The following is a 15,121-nucleotide window of genomic DNA, read 5'->3' as shown; positions in this document are numbered from 1 at the left end:
CCGTACTTGGTAGGTCTTTCTTACTTCGCCGTCTGTCGCGAAGCCGTGTGGCTCGAGCGAGCTCCAGAAAATTGATGATGCCGATACTGAGCTTGGTCGCAAACCGCAGCGGCGTGTCTCCGGATAAGCCCGATAAGGCACGGGGGCCGAAAGGGAAAAAAGCGGGAACCGGGGGGGACCCTGGAATTCTGGATCTGGCTTCCTGTTGTTCCCTGTGCACCGCATTTGTCCATTGATTGACGGTCCGTGCAATGTAAACTTGACTTATGCAATGCAGTGCCTGGCCGCACCCAGCCAGCGGCAGCCACCTGGGCAGTCAGTCACCCCTGGTTGGGGCCAGTCTCAGCCAGCGCCAGCCAGCGTCAGTGGTCGGCTGCGCTCTCTGGCAATTTGGGGCCAAGGCGCTCATTTTAGCGGCAAAGCGGCACGAGACAGGGAGGTGGGGAGAGATGGTTCCAGGCGTTCCGGGGGCCTGTGTCCGTGTTGGCTTGTCGCCCGTCTCAGGTGCTCAGGTGCCTGAGCAGCCGTTCATGGCTCGTGGCTCATGGGGGAACTCGACTGTTGACCTCCTGGCCTGATGCTGATCTGGAGAGAGCAACTCCTCAACCTGTGAATTCACGCTGCTGGCCTCTCCGATTGCAATTGCACAGTCTCCCCGGCTGGCTGAGCGGTGCGCCCGTTTTCATCCCATTTCCTTCTCATTCGACACCCTCCTTAGCACCGTGGCGACGACGGCGACGCTGCTTGCGCTTTCACCCTTCCGCCTCTGGCCTCTGTCTTCTGCCTTCTGCCTTCTGCCCCTTTGAGTTCTCGGCTGCTGCTGCAGAAGATCCACTGCCGTTGCCACTTTCTTCCTCCTGTCTCGTCTCATCTACATGTTCACTCCCTACCTAGGTACCTCCAAACCAACCTAACGCCGATCGCCTGCGGAAACTCGCCTGGCCCGCGTCCACCCCAACGCCTTATCACCACCACCACGCTAACTCGCCGACGCCCTTCTGCGACAACCGACTCACTTTATCCCATCTCACTCTGGTTGGGCCTCTGCTGCTGTACAGGTCCCCCAGTCCGCATCGCCCGCATTTTTTCTATTTTCTCCTTAGTTTTTCTTCTGAGCCAGATACCCTCAAGCATCCGACAAGATGCCCGGCCGTTACGAACCGGTAAGTTGCAAGACCCAGCCCTGCGTCGTGGAGGCCTCCCCGCCCGTTATCGTCGGCACCCCAGGTCCCGTCGCATGCTGACGCCGCTTTCAATCAGGTCAACACCCAGGACAACGACGACATCAACACCCCGATCTCGTCCACCGCGCCGTCCCTGCGGCAGCGAGCGCCCAACTCGCCGCCACCATCATTTCACTCCCGCGCTTCGTCCTTCGAGCGCAGACGGCAGAATGTCGATCCCGCGCTAGCCGACGCATTCGACGCTGATGACGACGACGAGAGCGACGACGAGCCCGACGACAGACAACGCCTCGTCCGCCAGACTTCGTTTCCCGTATCGGCGGCCTCGACGCCACATGGCGCAGCCTCCCCAGATCGTCCAGCAGTTCCCGAGAGGCACACGACCCAGTGGCCATCGCAGCCCGCCGGGAGCAATGCGCAGAGTTCATCGAGGACTTATGGCGGTGGTATCCAGTCGGACGGTGTCTTCTCCAACATGATGGCAAGGCCAGAGAGGGGCGAGAAGATCGTTGAAGAACAGCCACCAGTATGTACATCTGCGTCACCCTTCTTGCTAGGATGCGACACTAATACCATTTCCAGACATACGAACAAGCCGCTGCTGATTCCGCTCCTCCCTACTGGGAAACCACCATCCTTGCTCCTGGCCTGGGCGGCCCTGACGAGGTTTACATCGACGGCATGCCCGTCGGTTCCATCTTTAGCTTCATCTGGAACGGCATGATCTCCATGTCCTTCCAGTTTATCGGTTTCTTGCTCACCTACCTCCTGCACTCTTCGCACGCTGCCAAGAATGGGTCCCGCGCCGGTCTGGGTATCACCTTGATTCAATTCGGATTCTACATGAAGCCGAACTCCAACCCTGATGGCATGAGCGGCGACGCCCAAGATGGCTATGCCCAGCCGCCGGACCCGAACAGCCACGATTTCGACCCCAACAGCGTAAACAACAGTGGCGGCTCCAGCGACGGAAACAGCCTGAGCGATATTGCCAGCTCGGAATGGGTGGCCTATATTTTGATGATCATCGGCTGGTTCATCCTGATCCGCGCAGTCAGCGACTACATCAAAGCTAGACGACATGAGCAGTTGGTTCTGCAGAGCCCAGACCGAGGGTTCGTCGTAACGGAGACCGAGCAGCCCGTGAGGGTTGTATGATGTGGCTGGTAGAATAAGGGTACGGTACCGACCAGGCGGTCTATCGAATATTGCAGAGTAAAGCATGGCTATGGCGTTGCACATCAATAATTGTGTCTTTTGGTATAGGGGGTTTTCGATTGGGACGGAGGAGTATTGGCTTGGGTCTCCTGCTATGGATATCTCCTAGGATATGAGTTTGGTAACGAATACCAAATACTAGCTTTTTGATGCTAGGACAGTCTTGGGTCCTTTCTACTGTCCATTTCACTGATGCTGCCACTCTTAACTTTTGAACGCGTTCGGTACAATGCCTGGGAAATGCAGAGCTCCCTTTTCAGGTCCCTCTCAGGGGTGAACCAGACTGCTCGAGTCGCGCGGCCACAGCCCGCCCTTGTCTTCCCTGTAGGCACTGAGCCCCATGCTAGCACACAGCGACGTTAGCCGGGGCATCTTGACTGCTACCACACAGGCTCGATTCTGAGTTCTCAAATGGGGAAACGGTAACTAGACAAAATCTACTAATTTAGTGCCCATGTAACTAATCCCATGCCTCAACCTACTTACTCACCCTGCCTACCCCACACTCCGCACTCCACTCGTTTACTTAGCCATCTGACGTCGATCCCCTCCTAGTTGCCCCCAACAGACGTCAGAATCGCATCGAGCTCAGCCGATGAGACGAGCAGTTCAAAGCCAGTGTCTTCTTTTGTGATCTACGGCAACAGCCATCGCCTAGGTACCCTATCTACAACTACCTCGAAGCTCTGCTTGCACCTCGTGCGGGAACCACATTCTAGCCCAAGTGACGGGCATCCACTTACACACATCAAACCCATGGATGAGAATCCGGGCATGGGTTAGGAAAGGTGACCAAAGTCTGAGATATGAGCTCGTAAATCACAAAACCTACGCGGCTTTGGCTCAAACACATCTGTTTCCTTGGAGTGGGCTGCACTCGCAAACCTTAGGCATCACACCTCACCCTAAACACGGGACATCCTTCCCCTCAGGTCACCCACCACGAAGCCCTCAAGGTGCCAGTACCGCACGCTATCTCCCGGCTTCGTGCCTACCTAGACCATATACTCCTCCGGTCCACTCTTCTTTCCGTCTCTTTACCCGCACGCCATCACTCCACCGGACGGATTGCAACCATGGCCTGGCGCAGCAGTGGCTCGTCCAACGCCGCCCTGGTGGAAAACATGTGGGACCACGGCCTGCTGACGTCGCCCATCGTCAAGGCCGCCTTCCTCAAGGTCGATCGCGCCCACTACGCGCCCTCGGCACCCTACCAGGACTCGCCCCAGTCCATCGGCCACGGCGCCACCATCAGCGCCCCGCACATGCACGCCAACGCCGTCGAGAGCCTGCTGGAGTACGTGCTGCCGGCGGTCGCGGTCGCCGGAACGGGAGACGCCTCGGCGATCAAGGACGGTGAAGGCCGCGAGGTGGCGCCGGGTCGCAAGGACTCCAAGATCGACGACGAGGTCGCGGGCCTGGACGTCGAGGGCGTGCGCGGTCGCCCCCGCCGCGTGCTCGATATCGGCAGCGGCAGCGGCTACCTGACGCATGTGATGGCCGAGCTCGCGGGCGAGGGCAGTGTCGTCGTCGGCATCGAGCACATTGACGAGCTGCGCGACCTCGGCGAGGCCAACATGGCCAAGTCACCCGAGGGCCGCGCCCTGCTGGAGTCGGGTCGCGTACGGTTCCGCGTCGGCGATGGGCGCAAGGGCTGGTCGGAGCCGAGCCCGGGGGATGCGCTGCCCGGAGTGGGCGGCAAGGCCACCAGCGGGTCCCGGGACGAGGGGGAGGAGGGCGGCTGGGACGCGATCCACGTCGGCGCCGCGGCCTTGGAGCTGCACCAGGAGCTCGTGGACCAGCTGCGCAGTCCCGGCCGCATGTTCATCCCCGTCGGCGGCAAGGACGGCTGGGACCAGTTCATATGGACCGTGGACAAGGACCGCAAGGGGAAGGTGACCAAGAAGAAGCTGTACGGTGTGCGCTACGTGCCCCTGACCGATGCACCTGCACGAAGGAGGTCGTGAGGATGCAGGTAGTCTTCGGGGTGCTCGTTTGGTATGTCAAGGTGTAGAGGACAAAACCGTATGAAACGCAGGATGAAATATCATTAGGGATGTGTTACTGGTAAGCTGGGGCTTAACTACATTGAACCTGGGCTCAATGCGGAAATTGAAGTTGTCGCGATTAGCAGCTCAAATAGTCTATTCGTATGTCAAAGTGGATGGTGGCACTATGTAGGTTTTCCCATGTCGAAATCGGTAGGCCTAATTTATACTGATACAATCAGCTGAATGCCGTAGGCGATGGATATACATTTCCAGCTAGGAGCGAACGAGGTGAGACAATTCATAACCCTTCTCGCGAAGGGTATGGCAAAGAAGACCGGTAAAGTAGAATCGTAGTTCTCAACTCTGCCGAAAATGGTTTGTGGTGTTTGTTGTTCGCTACATTGACCTTGGCACCGCATGTAAACAACTGAGATCTGGTTCGTTAGGTATTATTGGTACCGAAATAAAATCTTTAAGCGGAAAATACGACTTTGAAAGACGGCTAATCAAGCAGGGTATGTTTCCAAAGAAAAGGAAACGATGCCGTTTGAGTAGCTGAGCTTCCAGCCCTCCCTCCCTGTTCTGTTGGTTCCTTCCACACCGCGATTCACGAGCCCTGCCCAGCTAACTTGAGCTTCGGTCGAAATGTCACGATGTAAGCCACTAAGAGTATCTCTTCGAGACTGCAAGTTGCGGAACTGCCCCGAAGTAATGAGGCCCTGGATAGTAAGATCTCTGTCCTGCAGCGATTATTGGGTCAGGGAAACAAAAAAGCAACGACTGACCGCTGGTCCGTGGATCGTGACAACCAACAGGCAGATCTTCCGCGACCCCCCAGCCAATCAAATCTGGGCTTCACTCATGCCGGGCGCGAGGCTTGCCTGGCTTATGCATTTCGCCAAGGTTTTTGCTGCGTGAAACGAAGAATAATTTCGTTCCTGCAGCGGACCCACATATTTTTGCTCGATATTGAAGCAGAATTTGTACGACGAGACTACTTGTTAGAAAACAGTAGGCATATAAAAGTTAAGCAGCCATCGTTCCGATTTCTGATTTTTCACAGAGGCCTCTACTATATGAATCTCGCTCATAACTACATATCAGTTGACCCAGGCGCAGTCTCTAATTGGTCTTTCAAAGACGTACCGTAACACTTCATACCCGCGTTTGACATATATCTCATCACTTGGACTCTGCTACACTCTGCCACCACCGCCCACGGGAAACAAGGTCAATCCCGTCACGCGAGAATACTCACGGCTCTCAAGTATGGAAGGCCAAATTCCTAGTGATGGGAACGACATAAGTTCTGGGGCTCAAATGCTCTCCATTAGAGTATGAATCCCCAATGCACCGCCACACTAGGTCTTACAAGGAAGGCTTTGTTACATCATGCTAACATTTGAACTATTATTCAGGTAAATGATGCCTATAGTCAAGCGAAAAATCGTGAAGATGATCTAGAAAATGGACCTATGCTTCAACATATCGGCGATACTCTTCAGGCTGAAGAGTATACGTATCAGCTCTCTTTGGATAGAGACTTTCCGGAAATGGATGTGGGCAGAGGCAACCCGCCTCGGTCGAATATTCCCGGGCTGCAAACCGGCATCGAATCGCGGTATGAACTGCCTCTCCGAAACACGGGGCCCAGTGCGCAATACGCAGAGACTGTGATCCAGTCCGAGACTACAATTGGAAACTCGTTCTCAACGCCTACAGAGGCTTCCACTTCGACTCGCCCTCCGCAGACCCACAGCATAGCCAGCGATCTGTCTGGTATACATGGAGTTGCAGGAACAAACGCAGGACCACACTCAGACAGGATGGTTCAGCTTATAATCCCGGAGGAAGATCATTCTGAAGTACAGTCTGAGGGAAGACAAACACCAATATATCCATGGAAGTTTGAATTCACCTGGAATTCCGATCATCTTTTATTTGCCAACGAGCCTCTGGATGTCAAAGAAGATCTCGCATCTGAGCTTGCTGATATCATATCCAGCGTCACCGTTAATGCGGGCGATTCCAGAAGAACCGCTCATGATACGGCTCCATTTGAAGATGTCAACGATGCGAAACAAATGACTCACGATGCAGACTTTCGTTTTCCGCCTGGTTTTGAATCAGTGGAGGACGATCCTCTGCGCGACGCTCTGCGCAACGATCTCATTGCCGATTTCCTACATAATATCGACCAACAGATCATGGATATTCTCGACGACCATTATTGGCGAACGCATACTCCGCAGAGAGTGAGCGGCCAGGGCAGAGTAGATCGGCAGAATGGTCAGCATAGCCATCGGTCCGCCAATCCCTACAGTACAGCTCCTACAAGATCCCGCGCACTAGGCTCATCACGTCGTCAGCAAACAAGTGGCTCTGAGGACGGCGATGATGGTGACCATGAGCAACTTGATTCACAGCCATCTGCGTCAAGGTCTAGGAGAGAGTTTCATGTCGACTGCCCGTTTCGTAAACGGTACCCTCGTGTGTTCGCACTTATTTGCCCACCAGCCGGCTTCGGAAGCATCTCCTATCTAACAAAGCATCTGAGGAAGGCGCACACGACAATTTACTGCACCAAGTGTCTACTGCCACTCATCTCCAGCTATGCTTTGTTTCATGACTGTACTCCATATTTTTTAGGAGATGATAAGCCACGAACGGAGTTCCTAACCCCAAAACATCTGGCTAGGCTCGATGAGTTTTCTAATCGAACCCATTCTCGCGACCACAAGTGGCGGCAAATTTACGAGATAATATTTCCAGATCAAGATTCCGGACTGGTCAGCCCGTACGTAAGTGACTTTGCTAGGGACATGGAGCGTGCCACGGCGCGTCCCCTGGAGCTATGGCTGCAGAAGAGCCGAGCTGCCTTAGTGCAAGATTTGTGCCAGAATTTGGCGGTTGAAGGGTTGATTCCCCCGCCTCTCATCGTGAAGAGATTCGATCACACAGTCGAAAAGTGGATCATCAAAACTATTAATGGGCACCTGGAAATGAAGCAAAACAGTCAAAGCAGCCAGAATCACAGCAACCTGAATTCCAACAGTCAAAGTAGTTACTCCAATGTAACGGAGTTGGCGAGCAGTCAAGTTGTACCTCAAGGAGAACTAGACCACAACACACCGTTTACGCCGTCATCTTTGGCGTCATTTGAGCCCAGCATAAGTTTCTGTCAGATTCCAGGCTTCAGCGAAGACACATCGGTGTTTACCACACTTCAGTCTACCTCAGCTGAGACCTGGGGCTTCCAGCAAGACCTCGGCGACGACATGTCGCAAATCCACCCTGACATGCTTGGGATAGACGAGTTCTCAACTAGTCAGGCCATGAATGATGTGGACTTCACCCCGGCAGTGGGTCTCGAGGACCACATCCTGTCGCAGCAGAAATGCCCTTGTGCTGACTTGGGCCAACTTTGTGCTCCTTGTGACCTTGTGGCGGGCCCTAACGCAGAGCAGCACGCCCCCATCTTCGTACCAGGGTACGGATTCCAGCGTGGCCTGTCCAACATAGATTTTTCTGGAAATTATATGAGCGGTGGGCCAGATCTTGGCCCATACTCTGACGCAGGCGATACTGACAGGATGTATGCTCAGCCAGATTTGACCGACTTTGCGCAGCATGATTTATTTGAGAATTACAGTATGGGATCTTTGTAAGCAGTAGGATTTAACTGTTTGTGATTACCGCGGTTATCAAACGTGGCGAGGAGGAAGGGACTTACGAATTTTTGTCTGCAAGCAGATGAGCTTTGATACCGATATCATGTTCTGTTCGATTGGACCGTGTGAAGACCACTGCATTCCAGACTTTGATCATACGTGCAAGCCATAAAAATCAGCACTTTCGAACACAATTAAATCTGTCTCATTTAAGTTGCGTAGGGACTGTGATCTCTGAGATTTTTGGATTTATCGGTTTTATGCGACCCCCTTTCATCTTGCCATGTGACTACATAAGTAGGTAGGCTTGAAGAGCGTCTCCTGATCTTGATCTCACGAAGACTGGGCGGATGGACGCCGTGTTTGCAAGGCCTACCGCTTCTAATACCTTGGACTGGGTATCATTGAAATGCTTCTCCATTTATTGCCTGGCTGGCACGGATCTCCGACATGCTGTCCGGTCACGGATTCCGCCACCACCGACGACCCACTCGACCTACGTGCCAGGTACAGTGTAAATGCGCTCCAGCGTAGCGGTGCACCCCAAGTACCATATACCACGTGGTGAACGCTGAGCTTCAGGCGTTACACCAGTTTCTTGATCACGTTGGTATGTATCAAAGTCATGTTTTCCAGTCTTGGCCGGCGCGTGTTTTGCATTGATCAGGTGAGCATAGTATGGCATTGCGATAAGACATTGTGATATAATCAGACCAAATCAGGACTATGTCTTATGGCTACTTCGAGGTCTAGATCCCAGCCCGGTCAGCCTTGAGTGGTTCTTCGTATCAGCCTCGCCCATCCTTCTTCAGACTTTGTCAGCCTGTGTCAGCCTCTATTGGTGTCAAGCGGCGTTACGTAACCGATTTGTATACCTCCTTACCCTCTTATCAGAATTCTCGCTTATTAATCTGTGTAGAAATAATATTAACCCAGCGGAGCAGGCACCAAGTAGGAACCTCTATGTCTATCTTCAAGTCAGGTCCTCAACCAACGTACCCTTAAGTTTGGCAGTCTTTGTACTGAAACAGCCCCTTGTGTACTACCTGTGTGATCAAACACGCTACGTTCTTTCACCTAGCTTGCTCCTATTTGAAGATACTTATTCTTTTTATATGTTTATTCCTGTCTGGACAGACTTTAGAAGAGTTACTGGCTGAAACCTCCTCCTCGAAGCTCAATTGTGGTACAAATTAGAAAACCACATGCAAAAAGGAGGCGGCCACATGGGCGGATGTAGAGGGCCATGTTTCACGACCTGAAACTCAAAACTCATCGTCACCGGACTACCGACCACTTCCCACAGGCACTACGTAGTAATATTCTGAACTTTATTATACCGCCAGGTCTTACGATAGGCCCACGTGGAGTGACACTCGCTTACCTCCACGCATCGCAAGCGAATAATAATTTGCCAAGTCTTGTAAGCCGCTTTCATGTAAACTATCACTATCGATCATAATAGCAGAAGAAGATGGGAATATGTCAAGATAATGGCTGTCTCTTGAAATACTTCTTTGGAGAAGCTGAGTATTATATTTCTTTTGGCGGTCTTGGCATGGTCTTGGCAACTAGGAACGCATTGCACCTTCAAAATTCCAGCCTAGTTACTGTATGTCTGGATCACGCACGTTCAGCCGCAACCGTGGATCCTCTTTCTGTACTTCGACGGTGCCAGAACTTTGCTCAGCGCGTCCGTGATTAACTTTAGCGGGACTGCACCGTCCGACTTCCAAGACCAAACCTGAATCGCTGAATAGTTGAAGGAGGATCGCGCCCGCAACGTTGCAACTAACAGTTCTAGAATCTTCTTCAATTTTGTTTACGAGGTACAACAAGGAGGGGGAAGTAGACATGCCATATAGTCCTCAATTTAAATGCCAAGCTTAGCGTATGACGGAATGCTTTAGCTGGTCGTACTCCTAATTCGGCACTGTAACATGTTATCAAAAGGTGCACATTTGAACAATGGTGGAGATATTCTATTGGTGTGTGTATGCATAGCAAATCAGCCCACCCACTCAGTTGCGCAACCGCCCAGATATGTCTAGGACAGCGCCAGCTGGCTCTTTAAGTTCAATATAATGCTCCGTTGAGGCATTGCCGTTATTCCGTGCCATCCAGGTCCAGCCGATGGTTGGCAACAGAGAAAACAAAGTGACCTACAGAAGTACACTGCATGATAGTCGCGAGACCGAAAGCTGAAATTCCACCCTTCATTTCTCGATTCTCACACTCTCTGCTATATAAGTTCGTACTTCTCCTGTTGATGCTTGTGGTTCTAATCAATTAGCCTGACTCAAGCTTTCTATGTTGCAGTCACTCGTCCCTGGTTATTTTAATACTTTCTTTGAACTATCTTCTCTCGAAGTGGCAGCCCTACGTAGGCCATGCTATAGAGGGTTCAATATGAATCTCAAGGGTCTAATTTGTAACCTTCTTGCTGCGTCGGCCGTAGCACAGGACATTGCTACCACTGAAACTACCACTGACTTCAGCTCATTGACGAGGTCCGCATCATCTACTGAGGCCAGCGTAAGCAGTATTATAGAACATCCAGATTCTACTTCACCTGAATTCACGGTTGAATCTACATCTGAGCCTGCGTGGAGCTCTACCACTAGCACAACTGCCACATATGCGTCGAGCGCTACTTCGGGCTCGACTTTGAACCCTGAGCCAGCACCTAGCTCTAGCACATCTACTACTTCGACCTCGATCACCACTGCTTATACAACTACCAACCTTCTGACCGGAACAGTTAAGCCCAGCACGAGCATTAGGGTTCCCTCAACCAGTTTCGTCCTGACCTCGAGCACGACCAGCACACTCTCGACTGTAACCACATCTGTGTTTAGTTCCCAGACCAGCACTAAGAAGAAAACTAAAACTACAAAGAAAAAGACCAGCACTAAGAAAAAGCCTAAGCACACACCGACCCCAGAACCTAGCTGCAAAAAGCCCAAGAAGCCAGCATGCTGCCGAAGACTGGTGGTTGACGAGATTGTCATCATCTATTGTGATGAAATATGTAAGCAGTATATCCATAATGAGGCTGTAAATCAAGATTATGACCCGGCTAATACTGAACTTCAAGACGATGATGGTATAAACTACATCGAAACTCACTACGAGTACTGCGAAGTCCGTCACTCGGAAGTTGGTTGCTGTGACAAGAAAGGAAAATGCAAACCGAAAAAGTAAGATGTATACGTTTTACCTCCTCCAGATTGCGCAAGACGATTACGCATGAAGGATGACAGTTGAAACTTAAGCTCGCTTGGAGACATGAGAAGCAATATTTATAAACGGTTCGCAGAGGGTTCCCTTTACTCACAGGCTTTATCATTACAATTGGTTTCAACAACTACTATTTAATTATGATTTTGGACCCCACATAACCATCCCTACTTCCATCTCCCTTGTAAACGACGATGATCAGTATCCGGTATGACCTGAAGCAAGATTATGATTGAAGTATCAGGATGGGGTCCCGAGGATCTACCAAGGGGGATACTGCATATACTTGTCTTCCCAGCTGTCTAACAGCTATGGAAGCAAGATTCAGGCTTTACAATACCTATCCCATATTGTGAATCTCCGATTGCACCTGACCTAGCTTGTGTACGACACGAAGACAATTCCGCAAATGCTCAATATGTGGGGTTTGCTTCCATCTGTCTAGTAATCTCATTAAACACAATCGTGCATTTCCCACTATGTGTATGCACTGAAATGATGATTCCTGGGGCTCGGTTAGCGTTCAACACATGGCTTGGGTCCAAGGCCGCAGCTCCATTGAGAAACCCCGCGTTCGTGATGTTGGCAAGCCTCGTTGAATCGACAGGCGATGTGACGGATCCGTTGTCTTGAACCCCGAAGTTAGTCAAATCCAATGACCAGGCAACACTGGTTTCGTTCAAAATGTCGCCTCAGCGCGACAAGGTACCACTACATACAGCAAATATGTCTGGTGCATATTCGGTAATGCCGAACGCCGCAGCGTCTCCCGCGACGTTCTGAAGCATCACGGGGTGCGGTAAATTGGAAGCGGGAAAGAAATATACTGCAGCTGAGGGAGCTAACGTGGTCATCAAAACCGAGTTGTCCCCTGTGACCAAGAGGTTTTCTGCGGCTGTTCCATTGGGGCGGGGAATTACAGAAGGCATTATTATCACCCAGGTTGGATATATTGTCGTCATCACCAAACCTCTTTTTCGCCGGGCAAACCTACTTACCAAGCCAACGTTAGACCCGGACTGTATCCCAACTTAAGAATCTGCCAAATCCATCAATAAAGCTATACTTGCGTCGTGCTTTTGCGTTAAAGAAATTTTTTTTAAATGTATGTATGCTTTTATTGTACTTTTAAGGGGTTTTGAAGAGTTGCGGCGAGGTCACAAACAGACATGATTCGCGATAACTTGGTGTGATCTCAGACTTATAAATGGAAATCGAGTTAATCTTGCCTATTTGCGACTTTCTGGTTTGGCCAACTACGTGCCCACAGTCGCCGTAAAACGTAATAGCCTTTCTCTATGGACCTCAAATTCTTTTTAGACGCCTCTATACCTAGTAGAAGACATTTGTATGCAGCAGGAAGGGGTGCATTCCATTGCAAGCTGTCAGTACCCCAACGGACATGAAGCTATGCGTCGGCATTTCACAAACCAATAATTACTTGAAACACAGCGAGCTAGGAGCCTTGGGACATCTTTCTGCATTGTACGGCGCACTTTGGTGTGGCATGCTAGCTTTGAGAGCAAGCATATGGCAGTTCGAGAACATCCTGAGAGCAGAGGATAGGTTATATGCCTCCATAGCATGATGAAGATAACCAAATCCAATAATATGGACCCAGCTCCAATTCCGCCTCTCCACTATGACGCTGCATTTGCGACAACCTTAATGCTCCAGCAATCCTGCAGTCGCAATTCTCATACGCTTCCCGTAAAGCCACAGGGGTATAGTCAAGAGTGAGAAGATTGCCATCAGCATACCGAAGATCCCGAAAGGCTCTGCTGCGCCTCTAGCAGCGACCCATTCCGCAACGAAGAATGTCCAAGCGAACGCAATAATAGCACGCAGAATGGTGACCATTACGAAGCAATCCGCGGCGAGGTATGAATAGGAGTCGATCAGCTAGATGGTGTGTCAGATGTCATTTTCACCCCATAGTAGGTGAGCCGGAATACACTTACGTAGTTGAAACCGATCGAGGGAACTTGCATGAGACCAAATGCAACCATTCCATACCCAAATTGGAGACCAACCCAGACCGCCGGTCCAGGATTCTGGGCGCAGAATCCGAAAATGAAAAACCCAGCAGTAGCAATGAAGAGAGCTGGTAGCATGGTAGGGAGACGACTTTCAGGCTCCGCAAAACCGTGGCTCTCGTGCTTAGCCTGCTTCGCCAGGCGCGAGTCAGACAGGACGTAGGTATAGATGGCACCCAGCAAGTTGCCGACAAGGGCTCCGATATTGATCAAGCCCGCGTTGGCGCCCCAGAGATAGGGAGGCATGGCTACGATCTGTGGACCAATGGTTGATATGGTGACGATGCCGCCGACGAGTCCGGCATAGTGAAACATCACTACCCAAGTTCCAGGCAGCTTCAGTGTGCGCCACGGTTGCAAGAACTGGTGAACCCAACCGCCTGGGGGCTTAATGAAGCCGAGCGATCTCACGAAAGTGTAGGGCGGGTAGGTGGTTGGCGAGGTTTCGGTGGGTGCCAACACGGTACCTTCCACGTGAGCACGTCCGTCCTTGGTCCCCTTCTGGTCAACCTCATGGTCCCTGGGGAAGATATATTCTCTTTGGTATAGTGTTTCAGGATTGAAGAAGAGAGTTCCGAGGAAGGTCAGCGCCGACAGCGCCAGCGAAATCCAGAAGATGTAGGTCCATCCCAGCGTAAATGCTATCTTTCCACCTGCCAGGCCACCGACGAGTGATCCGGCCACTAAAAAGATTGTGTATACGGCCTAAGAGAGAGTTGGTATCAGATGTGATCGAAGTTGCAACTTCTTTGGAACTTACCATTGCTCTTCCTCGCTCATCCATGAAGTATACGTCCCCAATAAGTGCCGGCGAAACCGTTTCGGCGGCAGCATTTCCAAGTCCCTGGAACAAACGGGCTGCGAGCAAAGAGTCATACGTTGGCGCCACGGCACACCAGAGCGTACACAGAGTCAACATAAGCGTTGCGGCAAGTAGTACAGGTCGGCGGCCAAGAATGTTCGACAACGGAACCCATAATATATTTCCGGCACCCTGGAACAAAACGTGCACCTAATTTCGGTGGTGAGTAGACAGCTTACAGAGAGCTCACTAGGCACTGCAGGTTGAGTTATAACTCACAGCAATAAGTCTGGACACCTCCGCGAATGTTCTGTGCTCATTCGGATACACCACGGGAAAGAGTTCTAGTGCAGGAGCGATACAGGCAGCGGTGAAGTTGGAGATGAATGCGTACAATGCTGCCACAGCCAGCACAGCATGCTTTCGCCATGGCGCCCAGTTGAGAGGATCAGCAGGGTCTGCGGACGGTATCGGGTGTCGGACTCTCGTGTCGGTATCTCCTGAGGCTTCAGTGTCCGTTTTCCCGTGATGTTCTAGCAGCGGTGAGTTTATGTACCCAAGGGCAGCTTCGATAAACAGCACGGGGCAACTAACCTATGAGAACAACAGTGCCTGGTGGCTTTGCCTCCTTAACTTCAGCCTTGGAGAGGGAGAAGGCATGCTTCCAGCTAGCCATAATGACAATGGGGTTCAAGGCTTTCAATCCACGAAATGGTCACCAGCCTCTAACAGATCGTTAGATTACTAACGATAGTAGCCAGAGTCAAAAAGAAAGCCAAAATAAAAGAAACGCTACGCCAGACCGCCCCCAAACTTCCCCAGGTTCTCCAAGGTAGTTATCTCGCTTAGCCTCAGTACCGCGGCTCCACGTTCCGGTGGTCGTAGATATCCGGGGTGGGGGGTTGCATTGGATCTCAATTGAACCTTATTCGCTTGGAACTTGACCCAATTGGAGGCAGACAGCGAGAAATCCATGGCA

The 15,121-nt window shown here is 51.5% G+C and overlaps 5 protein-coding genes across 5 annotated transcripts; 4 read left to right on the top strand and 1 right to left on the bottom strand.

Moving 5' to 3' along the window:
• Window positions 1–1,142: 1,142 nt before the first annotated feature.
• JN550_009542 (uncharacterized protein) lies at window positions 1,143–2,342 on the top strand (the record flags this gene model as incomplete). The annotated part of the gene is made up of 3 exons (XM_049321626.1): window positions 1,143–1,163; window positions 1,261–1,710; window positions 1,767–2,342. The coding sequence occupies 3 exons, from the start codon at window positions 1,143–1,145 to the stop codon at window positions 2,340–2,342; spliced, it is 1,047 nt and encodes a 348-aa protein (XP_049168489.1).
• A 1,136-nt stretch (window positions 2,343–3,478) lies between these two features.
• Window positions 3,479–4,369, top strand: JN550_009541 (uncharacterized protein; the record flags this gene model as incomplete). The annotated part of the gene is made up of 1 exon (XM_049321625.1): window positions 3,479–4,369. One exon carries the CDS (start codon window positions 3,479–3,481, stop codon window positions 4,367–4,369), a length of 891 nt encoding a protein of 296 aa, XP_049168488.1.
• A 1,577-nt stretch (window positions 4,370–5,946) lies between these two features.
• JN550_009540 (uncharacterized protein) lies at window positions 5,947–8,061 on the top strand (the record flags this gene model as incomplete). Its single annotated transcript, XM_049321623.1, has 1 exon — window positions 5,947–8,061. One exon carries the CDS (start codon window positions 5,947–5,949, stop codon window positions 8,059–8,061), a length of 2,115 nt encoding a protein of 704 aa, XP_049168487.1.
• Window positions 8,062–10,473: 2,412 nt separating this feature from the next.
• On the top strand, window positions 10,474–11,268 carry JN550_009539 (uncharacterized protein; the record flags this gene model as incomplete). Its single annotated transcript, XM_049321622.1, has 2 exons — window positions 10,474–11,095; window positions 11,162–11,268. The coding sequence occupies 2 exons, from the start codon at window positions 10,474–10,476 to the stop codon at window positions 11,266–11,268; spliced, it is 729 nt and encodes a 242-aa protein (XP_049168486.1).
• Window positions 11,269–12,969: 1,701 nt separating this feature from the next.
• JN550_009538 (uncharacterized protein) lies at window positions 12,970–14,818 on the bottom strand (the record flags this gene model as incomplete). The annotated part of the gene is made up of 5 exons (XM_049321621.1): window positions 12,970–13,206; window positions 13,266–14,045; window positions 14,101–14,352; window positions 14,422–14,675; window positions 14,737–14,818. 5 exons carry the CDS (start codon window positions 14,816–14,818, stop codon window positions 12,970–12,972), a joined length of 1,605 nt encoding a protein of 534 aa, XP_049168485.1.
• Window positions 14,819–15,121: the final 303 nt, after the last annotated feature.

The sequence above is a fragment of the Neoarthrinium moseri genome (assembly GCF_022829205.1).
Source record: "Neoarthrinium moseri strain CBS 164.80 chromosome Unknown scaffold44_Wmoseri_CBS_16480, whole genome shotgun sequence".
Lineage (NCBI taxonomy): Eukaryota > Fungi > Ascomycota > Sordariomycetes > Amphisphaeriales > Apiosporaceae > Neoarthrinium > Neoarthrinium moseri.
This window is presented reverse-complemented; position numbering and strand designations above follow the sequence as displayed.